At 41.1% G+C, this 22,322-nt stretch overlaps 1 protein-coding gene across 1 annotated transcript in view; it reads left to right on the top strand.

The window, feature by feature from the left end:
* The window catches only part of SLC4A11 (solute carrier family 4 member 11), a 75,785-nt gene extending 54,080 nt beyond the window's left edge, over positions 1-21,705 (top strand). Inside the window, exons 6-14 of the mRNA XM_075849455.1 lie at positions 837-969; positions 2,740-2,813; positions 5,705-5,954; positions 6,532-6,638; positions 12,672-12,840; positions 14,478-14,651; positions 16,160-16,355; positions 18,317-18,486; positions 19,473-21,705. Of these exons, the coding sequence (XP_075705570.1) occupies positions 837-969; positions 2,740-2,813; positions 5,705-5,954; positions 6,532-6,638; positions 12,672-12,840; positions 14,478-14,651; positions 16,160-16,355; positions 18,317-18,486; positions 19,473-19,536 (1,337 nt within the window). The 3' untranslated portion in view covers positions 19,537-21,705. The remainder of the gene's footprint in view (positions 1-836; positions 970-2,739; positions 2,814-5,704; positions 5,955-6,531; positions 6,639-12,671; positions 12,841-14,477; positions 14,652-16,159; positions 16,356-18,316; positions 18,487-19,472) is intronic.
* Positions 21,706-22,322: the final 617 nt, after the last annotated feature.

The raw sequence follows: 22,322 nt of genomic DNA, 5'->3' as shown, positions 1-22,322 counted from the left end.
TTATATATCAATGGTACGTATGCCACTCGGGGCATCATTGACTTCAAGTCTAGTTTCGTATAATGGCTCAGCATTGGTCTACCTTTGGACGCTGGCCCCACTACCAAGACCCTCAACCGATCAACCGGATGTGCTCCCGAAGAAAGTTAGAGGTAGAGAAGAAAGTTTTCTCCAAACAGTGGTCCGCCTCATTGCCTGCAAGGGTCTAAAAGGTGGTTGATGCCCATTTGCCCCACCACGAAGACCTTCTATGACCTTACTGTTGGAAGTGTCAGTGGGATCCACCACAGCTGTGCCCCCCCCCCCCCCCCGCATTACCTGCCCTGGTTTGCCATGCCTGGATTGTGGACTGTAGGGGACTAAAACATGAGAAATAGAGGGAGCCGGATAGCTGTAGACTGTCACGTTGACATTTCCTTCAAGTTGTGCCCCTACAGAATGGACGGCGCAATGGTCTTTGTGTTCTATGAATGCGAGAACGGGGGCTCATATAGTAAGAGCCATGTTCATTGACTGGACCAGCCGGAATTACAGGAGAGTTGAGTTGAGTTCCCTCCACTCGTTGAGTTGTTATAGTTTTTCCACCCTTATAGGGGATGTGATGATGGATTTGTCGATCCTACACAATGGGTGGGCCCGGCCTTGACCAGATGTAGATATTATATTGGGCTAACGATGGACTGTTGATGCTCCACTGGAGTAACAGTGGCGTTTGCTCTCCATAGTCTTGGGATCTTCTGGGGGTGACTGGGTTCTCCATGTGATTATATGACATGAAGCCAAACAGTCCATATACATGTGACCGGTGTGTAACCCCCACTCTCCTCTTCCTGCAGTTATCCGTGGAATCTGTGATGACTACAACCTGGACTTTAAAGCTTTCTATGCCTGGACGGGGCTGTGGAATAGCTGTTTTCTTGTCCTTTATTCTCTGTTCAATTGTAGCCTGCTGATGAAGCTCTTCAAGAGGTGACCTCCGTATTCTTCTTCTTATTGTTGTTGTTGGTTTTTAAGTTCGGGATAACCATGTTAGGATCTATTAAAATCTTAAAGGGGTTCTCCGCTTTCGACAATCCCTTGTTAGTATGGTCCTCGGACGCCCAGCGACCAGCTGTAATGTGTGAGAAAACCTGGCAGTAAGTATTTAATTTCCCTGCAGTGCCACCACAGGGGCAATTAAGTATTACACGTTGTCCATTCATATCAATGGGCTGTCAGTGTAATACAGGACAGGACAGGTCCTCCAGAGAGGCGCTTTATGTAACCGCTCTCCACTCTATCCAAGAGGTGAGGATCCTGAACAGAGGAACCCCCACCCCATATTCTTAGAATTCCCCATTAGGGTGTATGAAAATAGGTTTTCTAAACTAGACAAACTCTTTAAGGACTGAGCCGATTTTGGCCTTGAGAACACATGGATTTATTTGATATTTTTTTTCATCCTCTCATTCCATGAGCCATAACTTTATTATGTGTTTGTCTACATAGCCACATAATGGCTTGTTTTTTTGTGGAATGAACTGGTGTGGCACCATTTCGGGGTAAAGTGGCTCCACCAGGAGAATAGTGAGTGCAGCTCTGGAGTATAATACAGGATGTAACTGAGGATCAGTACTAGATAAGTAATGGAATGTATGTATACAGTGACTCCACCAGCAGAATAGTGAGTGCAGCTCTGGAGTATAATACAGGATGTAACTCAGGATCAGTACAGGATAAGTAATGTAATGTATGTACACAGTGACTCCACCAGCAGAATAGTGAGTGCAGCTCTGGAGCATAATACAGAATGTAACTCAGGATCAGTACAGGGTAAGTAATGTATTGTATGTACACAGTGACTCCACCAGCAGAATAGTGAGTGCAGCTCTGGGGTATAATACAGGATGTAACTGAGGATCAGTACTAGATAAGTAATGGAATGTATGTACACAGTGACTCCACCAGCAGAATAGTGAGTGCAGCTCTGGAGTATAATACAGGATGTAACTCAGGATCAGTACAGGATAAGTAATGTAATGTATGTACACAGTGACTCCACCAGCAGAATAGTGAGTGCAGCTCTGGAGTATAATACAGGATGTAACTCAGGATCAGTACAGAATAAGTAATGTAATGTATGTACACAGTGACTCCACCAGCAGAATAGTGAGTTCAGCTCTGGAGTATAATACTGGATGTAACTCAGGATCAGTACAGGATAAGTAATGTAATGTATGTACACAGTGACTCCACCAGCAGAATAGTGAGTGCAGCTCTGGAGTATAATACAGGATGTAACTCAGGATCAGTACAGAATAAGTAATGTAATGTATGTACACAGTGACTCCACCAGCAGAATAGTGAGTGCAGCTCTGGAGTATAATACAGGATGTAACTCAGGATCAGTACAGGATAAGTAATGTAATGTATGTACACAGTGGCTCCACCAACAGAATAGTGAGTGCAGCTCTGGAGTATAATACAGGATGTAACCCGGGATCAGTACAGGATAAGTAATGTCATGTATATACAAAGCGAGTCAGCTTTTTACAAAGATTAATTCTATATATAAACTGTTCGAAAGGTGGACGTACGCTTTAAGCTCTGCTACAGTTACTGATGTAGGTGTGGCGTTGACAACTGTTATTTGTAAAAGTATTTAGCCTTTATATACTACACCCAATTCTATATGTAAAGTTAGTGAACCCCTGGGTGGTTTGTTCCGTTCTAAATTTTAGTTTGTTTTTTATTTCTCAGGTCGACAGAAGAAATTATAGCACTTTTTATATCCATAACGTTCGTGCTTGATGCTCTGAAAGGGATCATCAAAAGTAAGTCCTGCGTCAGTGGATATATATATTTACCGCTCTCGTCCTAGTTATCGTAGCGTCTCCGGGATGTCCACATGTAGTTACAATCTAGTGACCGGCTGAGCTATTATAAGACACCTGGAGGTCATCGCGGTGTAAATGTTGGGGGTTTTTAATGCCACTTGATCTTGGTATCCTGTTCCACTCGTCGGGGGGAGGGGAGCTGGGTCTATTGGAAATAACAGCGTCTTTTTTGGACTTTTACGAGGAGCGGACGGCTTGTTGGGTCATGTGTCCGGGAGGGGGATATTCATTTCCATTCACACTCTGTTTTTAGTCTGGATCCATTAACAGGGGGAGACGTGAAATGCGTGGTCTCTAACTAAGACTTGAAAATTATATGTTTTGGTTCCATTTGCGATTCAGTGATGTGTGATCTGTTGCTCCCTGTTATCAGCCAGGTTAGGTAAGGGTTGACCTCCTTATTTTTCAATGGGATGACTGACCTAGAGTCCGGAGGAATCCTTGCTCCGCCCATGGTCATTACTTTGTCACGTACCTTCAGTACAAAGAATCTCTGGAAACATTTATATACATAGTACATAAAACATCGTTATAAAATCATCCGTATTTTTTCTCTGTTATCCGCCATGTCAGGCTTGGAAAGTGTTAACTGTAATAAAATATATTTATACACATAGCACCGTGATTGGTCCACTAAAGTACTCAGGGGCCGGATTAAAGGAATTTTAAGTCTCCTCCTTTTCCTGTCCCGACTCTGACAAGTCCTATCACAGCAATAGCAAAAAAGTGAAGAGGGAAGGGGACAGAGGGTCTTCATTACCCTTCATTCCTCAAAGGATGGGGAGGGGCTACAAGCACAAGGTCTTCCTGTCTTGTGACGTCATGAGTGTGACGTCATGATAAAATAAAGGTAGAGCCCCCTTTTGCTTTGCCGGGGCTCTCTGTACACCCCTGAATTTACGTTTCTAAATTCATTGAAATTGCATTGTATTTTATGGGGGCTTTCTATAACATGAAGGGATGGCGCTTCAGAGAGGTTCTCCTGAAATAACACTGCAGGTCAGATCTTTCCACATTAGTTTGCATATCTCTGCCTTGTGGTGCTGCTGGTTGGGGGGGGGGACGTCGACAGCTGCAGGAAGCTCCAAACATCTGGATCCATTCTGCGTCAGAGGTCACTACACATGCCATGGACATCTCTCCCCGTAACACCTGTTCTGCTCCAGCCATCCAACCAGAAAAATACCTTGATCTCACCGGTCTCCATCAAAGACTGTCTGCACTCATCACATAGAGGAAACAACACAAGGAAACGCGTTGCTAGCAGCCCATTGTCTGTTACAGATGTGGGCGACTGTAGACCCCCAAATAGTCCACCTATGTCATAGTTATCCCCTCCTCACACACCTCTGACCCATCTCTACCAACCTATTATCAACGCGTTTCTCAAGTGTTAACGTGGTCTCCATCAAATGTTCACTGCACTCATCACATAAAGGAAAAAACACAAGGAAACGTGCTGCTCCGAGCCCATTGTCTAATATAGAGGTGGACGACCGAAGACCCCCGTAGTCCACCAATGTCATAGGTGATGTGAGGATTATCAACGCTTTTCAGTCTCTGCTTTCATTAGATGGATTATCTCCAACTATTGACGCGTTTCAGTCTCTGCATATTTATTACATGATTTCATTAGCGTTACTGTGAGTGGTATTTCTTAAGACCAGCACAAACTGACATAACTTATGCATGTGTATATAATCTAATATATATATTACTTCGGTTGTGTACACAGACATATAAGATATGGGCGTGGCTTTGACAACTGCCTGCACAGACCTATTAGATGAGCGAGTAGACTGATTGAATGAGCGAGTGGCATTGACCATTAGATTATGGACCCGCATTGACAACTGTACACAGACCTGTTAGATGTGGGAGTGGCATTGACAACCGTGTACAAAGACTTATTAGATAAGGGAGTAGCATTGACAACTGTAAACCAATCTGTTAGGGAGGGAGTGGCATTGATAATTGTACACAGATCTATTAGATAGGGGAGTGGCATTGATAATTGTACACAGATCTATTAGATAGGGGAGTGGCATTGATAATTGTACACAGGACTTTTAGATGAGGGAGTGGCATTGACAACTACACAGCTCTTTGAGGGAGTGGCATTGACAACTGTACACAGATCTATTAGATAGGGGAGTGGCATTGACAACTACACAGATCTATTAGATAAGGGATTGGCAATGCTCTATATCATTTGCATCTGCAGGATTTATTTTAGTAGACTATATTGGATAAGAGACACAATGGTTTATTTTCACTACTGGCCACAGTAGACATCTGGAAAGACTGTATTTTTTAACCATAAGACGCACAATCCACTAAAAAGTTAGTGCATGTAAAAGTCAGAATTCAGGTTCGGTTCCACTGAAGTCACGGTGTAATATACCTGAGAATTATTTCACCTGGTCTCTCCCCCCCACCCCATCGGAGTCTTCACATTTCTTCCATCTGAAGAGATGCATCTTATAGTCTGAGAAATACGGTAAATAATTCAGCTCAGAGTCAGACAAGGTCTTGGAAAGCCCTTTGAAATTTTAGAGCTGGAAAAAAAATAAAAATATTTTTTTCTGGAATCGGATATCGCAGACCTCCACTCAAAAAACATGTCAGCCAGTTCTGCTTCTGACTACGTCTTCCTCTTGTGACCAGGAAGCAGCTGAAGTTACATCAGCCATTTTCAGCAGCTACCTAGTCATCATTTAGTCACCGGGTCACTCAGGCTTCATAGAAACACATAGTTACATTTTATATTGAATTCAGTGCAGTGCTTGAAGTAAAAGTCTCCACGTGAACATTTTATTCTCTTACAGTTTTCAAGAAGTATTACCTGGAAGCTCCTGGTTCATATCTACATTATCATACGGAGTCTTATGAGGCTTTCCCGAATGTGACCATGTCTCCTGACACCTTATTCAACTCCACCCTGAACAGCTCCATCCTGCATGGTCCCAGCACAGATCACGAGGACATACAGCACGGGAAGGAGTCGGCCGTCCTCAGTCTGATGCTGATGTTCGGGACTTTGTGGTTGGGTCACACGTTGTACCAGTTCAAGAAGAGGTAAAGGAAGAATTCTGACATTTTAATATAGATCAGGGACTACTTTGTGTTTTAATGTCCTCAACATTTTCAAGATCTCTGCTTGCTGCCAATGCATGGAAACATTCTTGAAAACCTGTTTTGACCAATTCCTATTCACACAGCTGCTGGGTTTGTTACAGTGTATCCAGTCTAGTGAATCCCCTCAGTTAAACGCAGCAGCAGAACATATGTATTTTTCTAAATGTACATACTATGTAACTATGTAGCCAGCCCTCTGCTGTCCTGGACTCCAGAATTATACCACTTACCTATACTGATACATTGTAACAAGCTCATCAGCTGTTTGAACAGGACTAGGTCAGGGTGGGTTTTTAGACCAGGAAGGTAAACCATAATGTTTCCATTCACTTACAGCAAGCAGGGATATTAAAAATGTAGATTATGCACAAACCACTGTCTTGTACAGGAGGCAATTCTAGTATTTTATAATATTATATTAAGAGATTGCCGTTAATAGTTGCAAATGAATATGCAAATGAATCATTGAATATGCAAATGTAGATGTGCAGTAAGATCATATCTGCCTGTATTTCAGCCCCTACCTGCACTCAAGAGTTCGGGAGATGCTCTCGGATTGTGCGCTGCCTATATCTGTCCTGACCTTCTCCGCGGTGGGGTCGTACTTCTTCCAGGATATAAGCAGTAAGTTGGCCGGTCAATCCTCTCCTATGTTTACATAACAGTAAATGGCCCCGGGGCTGTCGGCGGAGCTCTGATCTCCTGGCGACAGCCGATTAATGTCCTAATTAAAGGGGATTAAATATCCTGTAAATCAGTTTTCATCTTCAAATAACCCGGTCCCCTGAGGCTGCTGACTGTGCTCCGACCACTGTACATACCGGAACCGGGAACATCAGTGGCCGCCTGAACATACGATATAAGGATCGCCTCAAAATGTCTCCACTGCCCAGATGTTTCCATACATACCATCCCCCATTACTCTGGAGACCCACAAATCATTATCCTTACCATCAAGTCAATATTTCCCACCACAAAGTAATTACAGCCAAATGTATTCAATTTCTTCTGTTCAGGTCCATAGGGGGCAGTATTATTGTAGTCCTATTCTTGTATATAGGGGCAGTATTATAGTGGATATATTCTTGTATATAGGAGCAGTATTATAGTAGTTATATTCTTGTATATAGGGGCAATATTATAGTAGTTATACTCTTGTATATAGGGGGCAGTATTATAGTATTTATATTCTTGTATATAGGGGCAGTATTATAGTAGTTATATTCTTGTATATAGGAGGCAGTATTATAGTAGTTATATTCTTGTAAATAGGAAACAGTATTATAGTAGTTATATTCTTGTACATAGGGGGCAGTATTATAGTGGATATATTCTTGTATATAGGGGCAGTATTATAGTAGTTATATTCTTGTATATAGGAGCAGTATTATAGTAGTTATATTCTTGTATATAGGGGGCAGTATTATAGTAGTTATATTCTTGTAAATAGGAAACAGTATTATAGTAGTTATATTCTTGTATATAGAGGCAGTATTATAGTAGTTATATTCTTGTATATAGGGGCAGTATTATAGTAGTTATAATCTTGTATATAGGGGGCAGTATTATAGTAGTTATATTCTTGTATATAGGAGCAGTATTATAGTAGTTATATTCTTGTATATAGGGGCAGTATTATAGTAGTTATATTCTTGTATATAGGGGCAGTATTATAGTAGTTATATTCTTGTATATAGGGGCAGTATTATAGTAGTTATATTCTTGTATATAGGGGCAGTATTATAGTAGTTATAATCTTGTATATAGGGGGCAGTATTATAGTAGTTATATTCTTGTATATAGGAGCAGTATTATAGTAGTTATATTCTTGTATATAGGGGCAGTATTATAGTAGTTATATTCTTGTATATAGGGGCAGTATTATAGTAGTTATATTCTTGTATATAGGGGCAGTATTATAGTAGTTATATTCTTGTATATAGGAGCAGTATTATAGTAGTTATATTCTTGTATATAGGGGCAGTATTATAGTAGTTATATTCTTGTATATAGGGGCAGTATTATAGTAGTTATATTCTTGTATATAGGAGGCAGTATTATAGTAGTTATATTCTTGTATATAGGAGCAGTATTATAGTAGTTATAGTCTTGTATATAGGAGGCAGTATTATAGTAGTTATAGTCTTGTATATAGGAGGCAGTATTATAGTAGTTATATTCTTGTATATAGGGGCAGTATTATAGTAGTTATATTCTTGTATATACGGAGCAGTATTATAGTAGTTATATTCTTGTATATAGGGGCAGTATTATAGTAGTTATATTCTTGTATATAGGAGCAGTATTATAGTAGTTATATTCTTGTATATAGGGGCAGTATTATAGTAGTTATATTCTTGTATATAGGAGCAGTATTATAGTAGTTATATTCTTGTATATAGGGGCAGTATTATAGTAGTTATATTCTTATATATGAGGGCAGTATTATAGTAGTTATATTCTTGTATATAGGGGGCCGTATTATAGTAGTTATATTCTTGTATATAGGAGCAGTATTATAGTAGTTATATTCTTGTATATAGGGGCAGTATTATAGTAGTTATATTCTTGTATATAGTGACAGTATTATAGTAGTTATATTCTTGTATATAGGGGGCCGTATTATAGTAGTTATATTCTTGTATATAGGAGCAGTATTATAGTAGTTATATTCTTGTATATAGGGGCAGTATTATAGTAGTTATATTCCTGTATATGCGGGCAGTATTATAGTAGTTATATTCTTGTATATAGGAGCAGTATTATAGTAGTTATATTCTTGTATATAGGGGCAGTATTATAGTAGTTATATTCTTGTATATAAGGGCAGTATTATAGTAGTTATATTCTTGTTTATAGGAGCAGTATTATAGTAGTTATATTCTTGTATATAGGAGCAGTATTATAGTAGTTATATTCTTGTATATAGGAGCAGTATTATAGTAGTTATATTCCTGTATATAGGGGGTAGTATTATAGTAGTTATATTCTTGTATATAGGAGCAGTATTCTAGTAGTTATATTCTTGAATATAGGAGGAAGTATTATAGTAGTTATATTCTTGTATATAGGGAGCAGTATTATATTAGTTATATTCTTGTATATAGGGGCAGTATTCTAGTAGTTATATTCTTGTATATAGGAAGCAGTATTATAGTAGTTATATTCTTGTATATAGGAGCAGTATTATAGTAGTTATATTCTTGTATATAGGAGCAGTATTATAGTAGTTATATTCTTGTATTTAGGAGGAAGTATTATAGTAGTTATATTCTTGTATATAGGAGCAGTATTATAGTAGTTATATTCTTGTATATAGGGGCAGTATTGTAGTAGTTCTATTCTTGTATATAGAGGCAGTATTATAGTAGGTATATTCTTGTATATAGGAGCAGTATTATAGTATTTATATTCTTGTATATAGGAGCAGTATTATAGTAGTTATATTCCTGTATATAGGGGGCAGTATTATAGTAGTTATATTCTTGTATATAGGAGGCAGTATTATAGTAGTTATATTCTTGTATATAGGAGCAGTATTATAGTAGTTATATTCTTGTATATAGGAGCAGTATTATAGTAGTTATATTCTTGTATATAGGAGCAGTATTATAGTAGTTATATTCCTGTATATAGGGGGTAGTATTATAGTAGTTATATTCTTGTATATAGGAGCAGTATTATAGTAGTTATATTCTTGTATATAGGAGGAAGTATTATAGTAGTTATATTCTTGTATATAGGAGCAGTATTATAGTAGTTATATTCTTGTATATAGGAGCAGTATTATAGTAGTTATATTCTTGTATATAGGAGCAGTATTATAGTAGTTATATTCTTGTATATAGGAGGAAGTATTATAGTAGTTATATTCTTGTATATAGGAGCAGTATTATAGTAGTTATATTCTTGTATATAGGGGCAGTATTGTAGTAGTTCTATTCTTGTATATAGAGGCAGTATTATAGTAGTTATATTCTTGTATATAGGAGCAGTATTATAGTAGTTATATTCTTGTATATAGGGGGCAGTATTATAGTAGTTATATTCTTGTATATAGGAGCAGTATTATAGTAGTTATATTCTTGTATATAAGGTAGTATTATAGTAGTTATATTCTTGTATATAGGGGGCAGTATTATAGTAGTTATATTCTTGTATATAGGAGGCAGTATTATAGTAGTTATATTCTTGTTTATAGGGAGCAGTATTATAGTAGTTATATTCTTGTATATAGGGGAAGTATTATAGCAGTTATATTCTTGTATATAGGGGCTGTATTATAGTAGTTATATTCTTGTATATAGGAGGCAGTATTATAGTAGTTATATTCTTGTATATAGGGGCAGTATTATAGTAGTTATATTCCTGTATATAGGAGCAGTATTATAGTAGTTATATTCTTGTATATAGGAGCAGTATTATAGTAGTTATATTCTTGTATATAGGAGCAGTATTATAGTAGTTATATTCTTGTATATAAGGTAGTATTATAGTAGTTATATTCTTGTATATAGGGGGCAGTATTATAGTAGTTATATTCTTGTATATAGGAGGCAGTATTATAGTAGTTATATTCTTGTTTATAGGGAGCAGTATTATAGTAGTTATATTCTTGTATATAGGGGAAGTATTATAGCAGTTATATTCTTGTATATAGGGGCTGTATTATAGTAGTTATATTCTTGTATATAGGAGGCAGTATTATAGTAGTTATATTCTTGTATATAGGGGCAGTATTATAGTAGTTATATTCCTGTATATAGGAGCAGTATTATAGTAGTTATATTCTTGTATATAGGAGCAGTATTATAGTAGTTACATTCTTGTATATAGGGGGCAGTATTATAGTAGTTATATTCTTGTATATAGGGGGCAGTATTATAGTAGTTATATTCTTGTATATAGAGGGCAGTATTATAGTACTTATATTCTTGTATATAGTGAGCAGTATTATAGTAGTTATATTCTTGTATATAGGAGCAGTATTATAGTAGTTATATTCTTGTATATAGGGGGCAGTATTATAGTAGTTATATTCTTGTATATAGGGGGCAGTATTATAGTAGTTATATTCTTGTATATAGGGGAAGTATTATAGGAGTTATATTCTTGTATATAGGAGGCAGTATTATAGTAGTTATATTCTTATATATAGGGAGCAGTATTATAGTAGTTATATTCTTGTATATAGGGGCAGTATTATAGTAGTTATATTCTTGTATATAGGGGGCAGTATTATAGTAGTTATATTCTTATATATAGGGAGCAGTATTATAGTAGTTATATTCTTGTATATAGGGGCAGTATTATAGTAGTTATTTTCTTGTACATAATGGGAGTATTTTAGCTGCTAGTATGTACTTGTGTGTTTTCTTATGTATACTTTGTGTTGTAACTATTGTATTGTTGTTTATATATATATCTCATATTTGTGTAATGTTTACCAGTGTAGATAATACTTTATCTTCTTGAATATTCATGACTTCTGTTCATATCCTTGTGGTAACCTCATCTCATCGTTGGCCGTAGCTTTTCCGTTTGTCAATTTCAGACTTTTTTAAGTTGTTAACAATTCTAATGACACATTTTGTTTTCTTGGGAAGCTCCGTGACAACCAACTTTTATAGCTCACATCAGCGCCGTCACCCTACTTTTTCAGTCCCCTGAATGGCAATCCTGCATAGTTTTTAGGGTAAGCGGGCGATAATCCCTACTGCAGTTATACTGGGATATGTTTTTGCCACATATATTAGCAATCCTCTTTTTTTTTTTAGCATGAAGTAATCTCGTGCCACAACTTTCTTGGTCGCGGGCCGGTGTGAATATTGATCTTTCGTCACCTACAGACGCACATCCGTGAAATCACAAGCGTCCACCTACAATTTATACGGTTCCATGAGAAACCTTTCGGCAAAAGCGATTTCTCAAAATCGCCCCCAATTCTTTCTAATTGTTCTCACCAAATAACAGGAAGGGGAATCAGTCTCTCCGTCTCCAGATGTTCGGAACGCGCGGAGCGGCTCTTTACTTTCCCTACGTTGCCGCCTCTATACACAATGGGGGTTATAGGAACTGATTCAGATCAATTTGGCAAAAAGGAGAAACCTTTCCACCCCAGGAAGACCCAGGTAGAAGAGCCAAGAATTTTCTCAGTCCTAGTGACGTTGGTAGTCCGATGGAAACGACTAGGTCATCTCTGCTGTTATTCCCGGCCCGTCAATCTCCGACGTGGTTCTTTTTTTATTATTATTTATTATTCATTACCTTTTTTATAACTTTAGCTGTTCAGTCACGAAATAAGAGAAATCGTTTTCTAATCTAAATCTTATTTCTGTTTTTAGTCGTTTTCAATTTGTAGGCAGCAGTGTAAAGCATGGAGGTTTTTTTTACTAAGAAAGAAGACCAAGTATATTTACTTGCATACATATAGACCCTGGGTGTATCCATGACCATCAGAAATCCTCCATTCTTTACACTGCAGGCACAGCTGTACAATAATTATTTGTATCATCTGTTCCGACGCAGCAGTTTTTTGGATGAAAATATTTACTACTCGTGTGTTTGGCCCTTAAATAGGAACCAAAGTCTTCACAGTTGTCTATGTTCGGTCTTAATTCTCCCAGATGTGATTTTTTTATTATTTTTTTTCCACAGTCGCCAAATTTAATTACATTGAAACGGAGAGTCTGTTTGTGCTGGCGCCGATCGGGTCACTTTCCATGGGTTCCATCACCAGCGCCATGGGCTTAGGGTTCCTCCTGTCCATGTTGTTCTTCATAGAACAGAACATTGTGGCGTCTCTCACTAATGCTCCTGAGAACAGGTAAGTCCCGCGTGACGTCTCCAGCGCCCCTCCGGACCTGCCAGTCCGGGCACATTTATTGCTGATGGTATATAACGGGCGATGAACACTTGCGTTGTACTTGCAGAAGGTCCTTTTTGTATCTGACATCCATTACATTCAGTTTGGGAGTACCTCTGGCCCACCAGGGGCAATTATTCTGTGGGCCCACCAGGGGCAATTATTCTGTGGGCCCACCAGGGGCAATTATTCTGTGGGCCCACCAGGGGCAATTATTCTGTGGGCCCTCCAGGGGCAATTATTCTGTGGGCCCTCCAGGGGCAATTATTCTGTGGGCCCACCAGGGGCAATTATTCTGTGGGCCCACCATAGGAGCTGTACAGAACACCTCTATGCCCCATTTATTTACTTAACCTCTACTGTTACCACCACTGTCATAGAGGGAGCCAATGCAGCTACTATAGAGACCATACATAGACCAGGCCCAATCCCGGTGGGCCTCATCCCGATTATAATGGGTGGTGTGAATCTGTACAGGGATGTGGTCCATATGGGGGCCAAGTAGAAGATGTACCCATGTCATGACAGAAGGATGGCGGCACCAGGACCTTCTGTTGTGCGTGGTTAGGAGAGTGTTGGTGTCAAGCAGCTGCAGAAAGGGGCCTCGTTTTTGTTATGGAACCCCCTGTCCTCTATGTTCACCACTGCCTGTAGTCTTATTTATAGCCATAGATAACACATATAATATGACTACGGTTTGTATCGCAATGTAGAAAATCATGACGGGATCTGTAATCTGCCACATTACACAGGGTTCTGGTAAGGATCTTTATAACGTCACATTTGGCCTGCGCGATTCCAAATCGGTTTTACAGTATTAGAAAAACACGGCTGCTTTCTTCCAGAAACAGCGCCACAGTTGTCCTTGGGTTTTGTCCGGTATTGCAGTTAAACTTCATTAAAGTGAATGCGGCCGTACTGCAATACCGGACAAAACCTGTGGACAGGGGTGGCGCTGTCTTTAAAACGAAGCTGCCGTGATTCTAATCCTGTACGACCTTCTGCTTCTTCAACCATGAGGAAAATGTAGGTCATGGACGACTGTCAGGTGCCGCACCATGATGTTCGTTTTTGTGTTGATGATCTCGCGGGCACTGTGAGGGCACCCGCAAGATCAGCGGCAGGAGCAGCGGCTGTAATACACAACCCAGATCCTGCCGCAACTTCTGGGACGGAGCTCTGATCCGGAGACGAAGAACCGAAAAATGGCTTTTATCGTAACGTATAGATAAAGTCCAGCGAGTCGCACATCGACCGATATCTTGGGAAGATTACTTGTCAAAAATGAGAAAAATCGATCATTTTATTAATAAATATTCTGAGCATTTTAATGCTGGAAAATTTCCATCTATTTGTTAATATCATTTTTATATAATTATGGTTATTTAATTTTTTTTTTTATTATTTTTATTATTTTTTTTAATTATTATTATTATTATTTTTATTATTATTACGCTTTGTTTATGTAGAACCAACATATTCTGCATCACTTGACAAATCGAAGAAGTAGCCGCAATACAGCCGATGATCTGATAGAAATCCTACAGAACAGACCCAGAAGCTGACAATCTGAAGGGTTAATCCTGTTTGTTTTTCAGGTTGGTGAAGGGTACGGCGTATCACTGGGATCTCCTCCTTGTGGCGCTTATTAACACCGGACTGTCTGTTTTCGGAATGCCCTGGATTCACGCCGCCTTCCCCCACTCCCCCATGCACGTACGAGCGCTGGCCAATGTGGAAGAGAGAGTGGAACACGGGCACATCTATGAGACGTAAGTTTTCGGGCCACATTGGTGAGTCGTCTGAGCTTCAATTTTTTTATACAAAGCTCCAGACATGGATTCAAAACATAACATGCTGGCTACCGGCAGCCACCACTAGGGGGAGCTTACTGCATACTGAGATTATATGGAGTTTGCATAGTTTTTTCCCAGAGATCATTGCCTGTAAGACCTGGATCTCCACAAGGAGAATCTGCCCCTTCCTGGAGCTTTCTCATTAACCCCTTACCACCGCAGACATTTTTGGGGATTTTCACTTTCGATCTTTCCTTCCCATCTTCTAAAAGCCATAACTTTTTTTATTTTTCTGTTAATATAGGCGTATGAGGGCTTGTTTCTTTGCGGAGAGAGTTGTAGATTTTCAAGGCACCATTAAATGCACCATATAATGTACTGGGAGATTGGAAAGACATATTTGTGGGGTGGAAAGGGGAAAAAAAAACAGCGATTCTGCAATTTTTTATTTTAGGGGGGTTTAGTTTAGTTGTCTCGGGGGTAATGCACCGTCACAGGGGGCTGTCCCTCTGGTTCTAACAACTTGGATGCCACGGTCATTTTTTGACTGCAGCATCTAAGGGGTTAAACAGCCGCCATGCTCTTTCTACGGAGCGGGCTCAGTGTATATATACGGCTGACGTCAGGAAAGGGTTAAAGGACACATGCAGCACCGTTATGTAACCCACATTATAAAAATAAAAAAAATCTCCTGTATCTGTGATCCCCTCCCCCTCCATTCCTTAGTGTACCACTGAGATGTCTGTATTCTGTACATAGTAAGGTCGCACTCCGCAGGGATTATTGGAGCTGTGGAGGCGAAGCCACCAGAAGACCAGAACTAACTTGACAGCTCTTTGTTTTGTGGAATGAGGGATTTGCTGCCAGTTTAGAAAGACGTTCGTAAGAGAACGCGAAAACGTCCCCGCCGGGGTCAACCCCGAATATAACGTCCGCTACTCTCATATCTAAATTCAGATTAAAATGAGATGTGTACAGTAAAATTCCTTTAATCTGGCATTATTGTAACCTAATACTTTCCGGTTTTGTGTTTTGAATTTCCAAATATTTTTAAGATCTCTGGATTTAAATAATAAAATTTCCATTCACTGACCGCAAGCAGAGATTAAAACTCTGTACAGACCTGACACGTCTTACAGCTGCGGGTTTGTATTTCCTGTCCTCCACTCCGGGCTTATAAATGTCACCTACACTGATACATTGTATCAAGCCTAAATGTTTCCAGCCTCCGAATGTAAGAAACAATGTTTCCATTTACTGACAGTAAGCAGAGATCTTATACTTTGCGTTTCAATTCTTCAAGTTTATTAGAAATTTGCTTCATGTTTTATTATAGAATAAGTAAGCTTTATTTACATCAATCAGAATACTTCCTGGATATTTGTCCATAGGGGGCGCTTGTTTTTTTTATTTCCAACATTGCATGTTTTCAGACTTCCACCTGTCAGCAGACCTTAATATATTTGTCCCCGTGTATTTCACAGGATTGTCAGTGTGAAGGAGACGCGTCTGACATCGCTGGTCGCAAACATACTAGTGGGCCTCTCCCTCTTCCTCCTGCCTCTTCCACTTCAGTGGATCCCTAAACCCGTCCTGTATGGCCTTTTCCTGTACATCGCTCTGACCTCCATTGACGGCAGCCAGCTCTTTGAGCGGGTGGCTCTGCTGTTGAAAGAACAGGTAGGTGGATTGTGGTGTCGGGGGGGTGCGCAGGATGTGCCGCAGGTATAGCAGCACTTGGTGTTTCCCCAGGAAATAGAGGTATTGTGTGTATCAGTGACCTGGTCACACATCAAAGACGCCATTGTGTTTTTCTTAGGTCCTTTACGGACGGCTCAATCTAGATCACAGCACCGCGCTCTTCCTGTCTGGGTTATAGGATCAGACATAGTTCTAGGGTAAACAATTGATCACGAGCCAAAGAATTTATGATCCACAGTGTGCGCGGCGAGGAGTGTGATATACATCATGTCAGTTATTTACATTCATGTACACGGACATCGGGGTTGTCACTTCAATGTATAGGACGATCTATGCTACAGTCATCTATACATAGATCAGTCACCTATACATAGATCAGTCACCTATACATAGATCAGTCACCTATACATAGATCAGTCACCTATACATAGATCAGTCACCTATACATAGATCAGTCACCTATACATAGATCAGTCACCTATACATAGATCAGTCACCTATACATAGATCAGTCACCTATACATAGATCAGTCACCTATACATAGATCAGTCACCTATACATAGATCAGTCACCTATACATAGATCAGTCACCTATACATAGATCAGTCACATACAGGGAGGTCGGCGGCGGTACAGTCACATACAGGGAGGTCGGCGGCGGTACAGTCACATACTGGGAGGTCGGCGGCGGTACAGTCACATACTGGGAGGTCGGCGGCGGTACAGTCACATACTGGGAGGTCGGCGGCGGTACAGTCACATACTGGGAGGTCGGCGGCGGTACAGTCACATACAGGGAGGTCGGCGGCGGTACAGTCACATACAGGGAGGTCGGCGGCGGTACAGTCACATACAGGGAGGTCGGCGGCGGTACAGTCACATACAGGGAGGTCGGCGGCGGTACAGTCACATACTGGGAGGTCGGCGGCGGTACAGTCACATACTGGGAGGTCGGCGGCGGTACAGTCACATACTGGGAGGTCGGCGGCGGTACAGTCACATACTGGGAGGTCGGCGGCGGTACAGTCACATACAGGGAGGTCGGCGGCGGTACAGTCACATACAGGGAGGTCGGCGGCGGTACAGTCACATACAGGGAGGTCGGCGGCGGTACAGTCACATACAGGGAGGTCGGCGGCGGTACAGTCACATACAGGGAGGTCGGCGGTGGTACAGGGAGGTCGGCGGCGGTACAGTCGCATACAGGGAGGTCGGCGGCGGTACAGTCGCATACAGGGAGGTCGGCGGCGGTACAGTCGCATACAGGGAGGTCGGCGGCGGTACAGTCGCATACAGGGAGGTCGGCGGCGGTACAGTCGCATACGGGGAGGTCGGCGGCGGTACAGTCGCATACAGGGAGGTCGGCGGCGGTACAGTCGCATACAGGGAGGTCGGCGGCGGTACAGTCGCATACAGGGAGGTCGGCGGCGGTACAGTCGCATACAGGGAGGTCGGCGGCGGTACAGTCGCATACAGGGAGGTCGGCGGCGGTACAGTCGCATACAGGGAGGTCGGCGGCGGTACAGTCGCATACAGGGAGGTCGGCGGCGGTACAGTCGCATACAGGGAGGTCGGCGGCGGTACAGTCGCATACAGGGAGGTCGGCGGCGGTACAGTCGCATACTGGGAGGTCGGTTATGGTAGTCTCCTTTTGCCACCTTTCGGACCCTTCTTCTTACTGGTCTCTCCGTGCTTTACCTAACTTCTCCCTATCCGATATGCTGGATTATTGTAAATTCATAGAAAACTGTATGAAATGTACTCGCATTTTGGAGAGTCATGGGATTGGTTAGGAACCTCCATTGTGAGACCTTCAGCAAACAAAAAGATACAAAAATAATAAAAATGTGTCCCTAACTAGTGTGTCTAAGCCTCATTGTGGTTTTATTGTCCCCGGTTTCCCAGCATTGTGTCATTGTGTTTCTGTTGTGTCTTACAGACTGCGTACCCCCCAACCCATTACATCAGAAGAGTCCCCCAGAGGAAGATTCACTACTTCACAGGTCTCCAGGTTCTGCAGCTTGTTATCCTGTGTGGTTTCGGCATGTCGCCTCTCCCCTACATGAAGATGATCTTCCCTCTGATCATGATAGGAATGATACCGATCAGGTAAGTACCCCCACAACATAAACAACTCTACTCCGTTTATATCAAAGGGGTTGTTCAGGATCACAACAAAGGATCTGCTTCTTCTTTTTTTTTTTTTTTTTTTTCCCGAGAACAGTGCCGCATCTGTCCACAGGTTGTGTCTGGTATTGCAGCTCAGCCCCATTCATGTAGAGTGTTATAACTACTATACGGTATTCTATAATAATTTAATTTAAAAAAAGGTGTTTTTTTTTTGGGGGGGGGGGGGTCATGTGCGCTTTACATACATGTACATCTTGGATTCTTAAGGGGTTAAAGGGATTCTTTTTAGAAAATCTACTCGTTAGAGGGGTCCCTTGACAATAATCAGATTACAAAGTGCGATCAATGATCTGCTGTAATCTGTGGGGAAACCTGGCAGTAAGTGTTCAGTTTCCCTACAGCACCACCACAGGAGAAATTAAGTATTGCAGTGTCCATTTATATCAATGTGTTATCTGTGTAGAGAGAGAGAGAGAGAGAAGCTCTATATAACCGCTCTCCACTCTGCCCAAGAGATAGGCATCCTGTACAGGGGACCCCCCCCCCCTCTGTTAACCCAGAATTCCCTAATAGGGTTTATGAAAATAGGTTTTCTAAACTGGACACCGCCCATGAACATTGTTGTTTGAAAACACGGTGCTATTCAGTCAAGAAGTCCATGGTTGGTCTGCTGTTTCCACCATTGGGGCGACCTCTAAGTATGGCCACCCGGACTCCGGGCTTCCTTCCCAAATAATTTCAGCATTTTCTGGTCTTCTCCTTTCTAACTTTTTACTGCTACTCCTCAAGGTCCCCTCAGTTTGTTCTGCTACTCAAAACCTCTTTCTCTACCTCCCTCTCCGCATGTGGAAGGACCTACTATATAAGCGACTCCAGTCCAAACATATAACTGCTCCTAACCGCCAACTAAGACCCCAAGATCTCTACTGTCCCTCTAAAAAAAAAAATCTTGGTTTCCTCCACAGATACAACCTACTACCCAAGATCATCGAGTCCAAATACCTGGATGCTATGGACGCTGAGCATTAGAAACGATCGGAAAATGCGTTCACATTCTTCAACGATGGAGGAATTGTAGGGTTTCATATTTTTCAGGGGAGGGTCGAATTTTATTTTCATTGTTGCAACTTTTTGGATTTGTACAATGACAATTGACCAAAGTGGAATCGGGTGGACACAGAACTCGACGACAATAACTGGAATACCCCAAAGATGCCCGGCTATGGTTGAGCCCGGCTTGTCTCTCCCCTCTGGACTTGGCGTTTTGTTTGTGTTTTGTTTTTTTTAAGCATCTTATGTATCCAACAAACCAAATGTAAATTTTCGAGGACCTTTACAGCCGTGAGCGGGCCAAAAATATATACGACTATGTATTTTTCTCCTTGCAATACTTTTTAAAGTGTTTTTTTGTGGCTCTGCTCCAGCGGATCGGGGACAAGGACTCTGGGAGGGCGAGACCTTGTGTTGCCTCCTTCTTAATATTATTATTTTTTTTAACTGAGTCCGGTTGAGAAATAAAGGACTTTCTAATTCTAATGTCACTGGACATGGCAATGGCGACGTCTACAGATCAACCAAAAGTGTTCATTGTGTTTTTGTGTTTCTCCTTTGTAGCTATCGCTAGACTAGCCCTAGAATGTAAGCTCATTTTTACGCGTTTCGGACTTTATTTTTTAACATGTAGTTGAAGTAAAGACGTGTACGAGCCGTCAAATTTGCACAACTGCGACTTGGCATTATGCACAAATTCAATCAGATACCAGCACTTTTTTTGCGACTCCGAATGTGTGTCCACGCGCGTCTCGACAAATCTCCATGCGTACGTGCACCACCGTGCATTGAAAATGCGTGTTTTATGTATAATGTTTATACATCACTAGTGGAAGGTGTCACACTAGAGTTTTTGTTTTTCTTCATTTTAATATGACCTCCTTCTGGAAGTCCCAATAGCTTCACGATGGTGAGGGCAAGAGTTGAACAAAAACATGGATGACCCCCGATGACTGGATTACTTCTTTTGCACTTTCCCACCAGAACAGTCTTGGCCAGTTGTTGGACTTCTGGACCACCTCTAGTCTTTTTCTACGAGACCATGAGATCTGGATTCAAAAAGTTGCTCGAGTGTCTTCTCCACCATCCCGAAGACCACAAGTGGTATCTCAACGACTGGTGTCTCCTACACTTCTGGGTGACTGTTCTTCTTTGAAGGTCGAGGTCGATGACCGTGGTCCATACCATCTCACCAAAGATACGTTTGTTGGCACCTGTTACACTGATGTTTGGATGCCGAATGTGGTGTTTTTGCCTTTCGCCTTCCCCTATTGCAGAATCTAACAAAGGTCCTACCACCAACAGGACAGGCTTCTTGTGCTTGACGTCTCTAGATTCTGGTGTATCTGATGTGAATTTTGCATGATGGCTTCAATGTATGGCTGACGATGAAATCGGGTTACGTTTTACCAGAAAGGATTATTTTGTAAATACGTACGTGTTGGTTTAATTTTTCTATGGCAACTAGACAAATCTTTTTATGACGTTGTCGTTTTGGTCTGTTACTCGGTTTGCAGTGATGTTGTTGTTTGTTTATTTTTCTTTTTGAATTTATAGCTTTATTTTTTATTTTTTTTTGCATTGTAAATCTTCTATTAAACCCGGTTACTTAAGACAGCAATTCATGTTTTTGGGCGACGAAACAATCCTTACCCTCTGGCGTTGAGCATGCTGCGGCTTATATGGATACTAAGTATCGCAAGAAGCACTTGACTGCACAGAATCTGATGGATTCAATAACATTCAAAAACTTGGGACATCATTGATCGACGTAGAAGGTGACCTTCATTTTGGTAGAAGTTGACCTTGACCACGTTGTCCATACTTTTTAGGTTTTCTTTTGTTTGTTTTTGCATCAAGGCGACGACCCAACCTCTGATGGATCCATCTGTGACTGTGTCGTCCCTGAATTCACGACACGTTAAGATGTGATGGAGACGGCTTGTTGCCCTCCACCCTCCAGAGTTGTGCCAGTCTTACAGTCCAGTGCATGCTCTATTTCAGATGGGGACCTACATATATATATATATACTACATAAGTGCTGCTTTAAGTCACCGTTTGCTATAAGCGGGTCAATTTTGTACATATTTGAGATGTCTGAAATCAAAGAGAACAGCGATCCGAAGAAAAATTCTATTAATAAACAATGGTTTAAAAAACAGCCGTCTGGTGTGATGCCGATTCTTACTATGTTACTGGTATTGCGCGACGTGCGCATTTGGTTTTATGTAAATCTGCTACGAGAGGATCCTGTCCCCCATAAATTCTAGTTTTTGGAATGTCTCTCATGTCACGTTGTATCGATGGGGGTCTAAGAACCAAGACAAGTGTAACATTATATGAGGTGGTCCTTAACACGTCATCGATGGCCCGATCCCTTCAGTTCTGATTGGCCACGTGCCCGTGTCATCGAACCAATGACAAAAAAGATTTATTAGGTTGTCAATTGATTTAAGATTATCCATTTAAATTAACTCCTCATCGCAAAATCAGCACACTCCTCTCCTAAAATACTCTGTGCTGCTGGGAACCCTGCTAATTCCACTATATAATTATCAGTCTGTGATCTCCCCCCTCCTCACATCATGACGTGCAGTCTTGTCCTCACGAACATCATAACGATTGGACAGGTCACTGCCCCGTACAAGATCAGCACACGCCTCCTGAAATACTCTGTGCTGCTGCGCTTTTCACTATATAACTGCCAGTCTTCGACCTCCAATTTGCTTCTAACCCCCTCCTCACATCATGACACTGCCCCTGT

Source organism: Rhinoderma darwinii, chromosome 1, assembly GCF_050947455.1.
Source record: "Rhinoderma darwinii isolate aRhiDar2 chromosome 1, aRhiDar2.hap1, whole genome shotgun sequence".
NCBI classification, from domain to species: domain Eukaryota; kingdom Metazoa; phylum Chordata; class Amphibia; order Anura; family Rhinodermatidae; genus Rhinoderma; species Rhinoderma darwinii.
Note: the sequence above shows the minus strand (reverse complement) of the source record. Positions and strands in the feature narration are given on the sequence as shown.